Genomic DNA, 4,024 nt, shown 5'->3' on the forward strand with positions numbered 1-4,024 from the left:
GTCCAAATTTACTGCTGCCACCATCAACAGTAAAACTACATTTCAGTCAAAGTTCTATAAGTGGACATAAGTCATCTGTGTACCTACAGTACCTTGTAATTAATTGGTGCTGGAGAAATGCAGCTCATACTATTGAAGCACATTAGACAGTGCACTGTGGCGAGCACTTGGTAACAGGTCTCTCACCCAAGAGGTTGGTGAATTAATGATAAACACATTCGCAGATTTATCTAACAGGATAGTGAACTTAATTTTGCGCCCATAGTGTTTCGGCGCTCTTATTTCATTCATTCTGTTGTTGGCGTCTGATTAAATGATTAATTGATGCATTGATTTTGCAACTTTCCCATGTCAGATGGGGGGACCTGGGTCGTTAATGAATGCCAGTTTTTCAGCATCGGGCGATGAGTTTCAGCAGTTGCTGATGGATTTTCCGTTGTTGACCACACCCGCCATTTCTACCGCGGTTGCTAAGCATGGAATATAGCACTTCATTCCCACGATGGGTCCACCAGTTTTTGCAGGAGCACGGCAACTCGACCCCGTCAAGTTGACTTTGGCTAGGGAAGAGTTTGCTACAATGGAGCGTCTGGGTATAGTGAGGCGTTTGAACAGTCCTTGGGCTTTGTCGCTCCACATGGTATGCAAAGGCGATGGGTCATGGCAGCCATGCAGTGATTTTCGCCCATGTTTCAACAACATCACCGCACATGACCACTATCCCATTCCGTAGATCCAGGATTTTTCCATTCGCCTGGCAGGCACAACATGTTTCTTGAAGATAGACCTTGTGCGTGGTTATCACCAGGTTCCGCTGCGTGCAGAGGATGTGCCCAAGACCGCAGTCATTACTCTGCTTTTTGAGCTCCTACACATCTGGCCTTTTGGCCTGCGTAGGAACCTGATGGACTCCGTCTTGCGTGACCTGCCATTTGTTATCGTTTACCGTGACGACATTTTGGCCAGTAATTCAGCAGAGGAGCACCTGTTGCACCTTAGACAGGTATTTCAGCGCCTTGATGATCATGGCCTGATAGAAAACTCGCAGAAGTGCCAGTTCGGACTGCCGGTGATGGATTTCCTGGGCCACCGCATTTTGTTGTAGGCCGCGGTTCTGTTGCTTTCTAAGGTGCAAGCGGTGGCAGACTTTCGCCAGTATGTAATGTCTTAGTATTTGTTAAGACATTACAGGAGTTTCTGGTCCTGGTAAATTTTTACAACCATTTCCTCCCTCGCTCAGCTCATCCCAGTGTACGATGCTCTGAGGCTGAAGAAGGCTAAGGACCAGGTAGACTGGACTCCCGAATGGTGCCAGGCCTTTGATGTGGCTAAATCTTCCCTGGCTAGTGCGACATTACTGGCACACCCTTCAGCCACAGCATCCATTGCTCTGACAAATGACATCTCGGACTTAGCTGTGGGTGCAGTGGTCGAGCAGCGTTTGGCTGGTGCATGGAAGCCCCTGGCATTTTTCAGCCGTAAACTGTGAGACAACAAGCGCAAGTAAAGCGTTTTTGATTGGGAATTGCTGGCGAAGTACCTGGCAATGTGCCAATTCAATTTTTTTATTGAGGGCCGCGCTTTTACAGCCTATGTTGATCTTAATCACTGACTTTTGCTATGTCCAAGGTAACCGAGCCGTTGTCTGCACGTCAGCAGCGCCACTTGGCAGCAATTTCTGAGTTTACGATGGACATTCAACATGTGGCTGGGGATCAATTTTTCTGCCATCACCAGCCTGGTAATCTGGACATCCTAACCCTTAAACCTGTCGGTACAGGCCTCAAGCTCAAGGATGTTGTGGTGCAAGTAGGTGGTCCTGCCCTCCTCTGCAATGTCTCCATGGGTTGCTCCTGCCCAGTCGTACCAGTTGCCTGGCGTGTCCGGGTTTTTGACTCTGTTCACTCGCTCTCCCATTAGGCATGTGTGCATCAGTGAGGCTGGTCAGTAGCAAGTTGGTCTGGCCCGGTCTTTGCAAGGAGGTAAAGGAATGGGCTGCTGCATGTGTAGGGTGTCAGCATGCTAAGATTCACCAGCACACCAGGACGCTACTCAAACTGTTCTCAATTCCGGCCAGGGGATTTGACCATGTGCATGTGCACCTGGTGGGCCCCTTACCTCCCTCCCAGGGTTTTACGCACCTGCTGACTATGGTGGACCGTACCACCAAGTGGCCAGAGGCGGTTCCACTTGTCTCCACAACATCTGCAGCCGTGGCACATGCGTTTATTTCATCAGCGAGTTCCCTGGGCACACAGGTTCACCGCACTACTGCGTACCACCCTCAGGCTAACGGCTTATTTGAATGTTTTCACCGCTCGCTCAAGGTAGCTTTGCGTGCTGCGCTCTCAGATGGTAACTGGGTAGATTGTTTGCCTTGGGTGATGCTGGGGTTGCGTTCAGCTCCTAAGGAGGACCTGGATGTTTCACCTGCTGAGATGTTCGGGCAACCGCTCCGCATTCCAGGTGAGTTTTTCACCAGGGAGTTCTGCCTCACAGTCACATCCCGCAGTGCGTCACTTTCCGTCGGACACCGCTCTTCCTCCGGTGGGGGTGGCTGTGGCTCAGTTGGTAGAGTGGGTTGTCCGGTGATCAGAGAGTCGGTGGTTCGAGTCCCAGCTCTGACTGTCCGCATGTCGAAGTGTCCTTAGGCAAGACACTGAACCCCAAGTTGCTCCCAGTGGGTCTGGCAGCACCTTGCATGGCAGCAGTCGCCCACTGGAGTGTGAATGGGTGAATGTGAGGCCTAATGTAAAGCGCTTTGAGCACCACGAAGCGGCGGAAAAATCGCTATATAAGTGCAGTCTATTTACCTATTCATCACTGTTTTCCATGGTCATTCGTGGAGCTTGCTAAAGCTTGGTTCGTTTGTCGATGAATTATGTACTAAGGACTTTCAACGGAAACAAGACCGCAAGAGCTTTTTAAGACAGGGTGTTTGACTGTACTTGTACTGTAATACATATTATTGTTTGACTGTACTTGTACTGCCCTAACATTCTATCAAATAAATATATTCATCATCATCCTGATGCCCACTGGTCGCTTATACAGCCTCCTTACGATGGCCCATTTAGGGTACTTGAAGAGTTTTGTGATAGATATAGGTGGACGTAGAGAGCGCATCACATTGGATAGGCTTAAGCCAGCACATGTGGTTGACGAAGAGGTGTTTACAGCCCAGGATCCCCATTCCTTGACCCTCTCTGCTCAGGCAGGAGGCTACGGTCCATCTGGACCAGAACCTCCCACCACAAGAACAGCTTCTTCCCCTCGGCTGTAAGAGTCATGAACACTTAATAATTCTGTATCGGACTTGTGAACACTTTATAGCCAGTAACTTGCACTGTTCTGTTTACACTGCATGATTATATTAGTTTTACTGCTGCTAATACACAACTCTGGATCCACTCCTGATGCTGCTGTTTTGTGATGTGTTCTGTACTTATATGTTTTTGTATCTTAGTCATTACTGTTACATGTAACACGACTTCACCAAGAAAAAATCCTTGTCTGTGAACCCTCATTGACAATGGCAATAAACTCCTTCTGATTCTTTCCCTTTTGCTTTCAGGATCACAGATGTGTCCCAGTGGGTTGAAGGTCCTGAAGTGGGGCCTTCTGTGGATGGTGTGACTCCTGACTGTGGTTCGCGTGGATGTCTGGAGCGACAGGTTCCTACGGCGGGACGACGCAGCCGTTATGGCAGGCTGATCAGGCCTCCTGGGAGATATTGTTGTTGGCGTCTGAGACGTAAAGAACAGTAACCCACCTTTGTCTCTGAGTCATTCCTCATCCTGTCACAGCATCACAGTTTGCACTACATTAGGTATAATGTGTGTTTTTTAAATTGTCATTCAAATGAAATGAAAAACACACTTTCGTATAAATCACATTCTTCTCTAAGCTTTCCCACACCTTAGCATTAATGTCCAATGTCAACATTAATTTCCATTGAATGAACCCTCTATACACTAAAACAATCAAGATTTCTGATGACGCGTCAGACATCTATGTGGTAGTT

At 48.3% G+C, this 4,024-nt stretch overlaps 1 protein-coding gene across 1 annotated transcript; it reads left to right on the forward strand.

Annotated features, from left to right (window-relative positions):
• Positions 1 to 502: 502 nt before the first annotated feature.
• Positions 503 to 3,636, forward strand: LOC137906109 (uncharacterized). Its single transcript, XM_068750410.1, is given in 6 exon segments — positions 503 to 640; positions 809 to 1,003; positions 1,241 to 1,417; positions 1,630 to 1,915; positions 1,918 to 2,571; positions 3,575 to 3,636. Coding segments are annotated over 6 exon segments (1,512 nt in total).
• Positions 3,637 to 4,024: the final 388 nt, after the last annotated feature.

Source organism: Brachionichthys hirsutus, chromosome 2 (genome assembly GCF_040956055.1).
Source record: "Brachionichthys hirsutus isolate HB-005 chromosome 2, CSIRO-AGI_Bhir_v1, whole genome shotgun sequence".
NCBI lineage: Eukaryota > Metazoa > Chordata > Actinopteri > Lophiiformes > Brachionichthyidae > Brachionichthys > Brachionichthys hirsutus.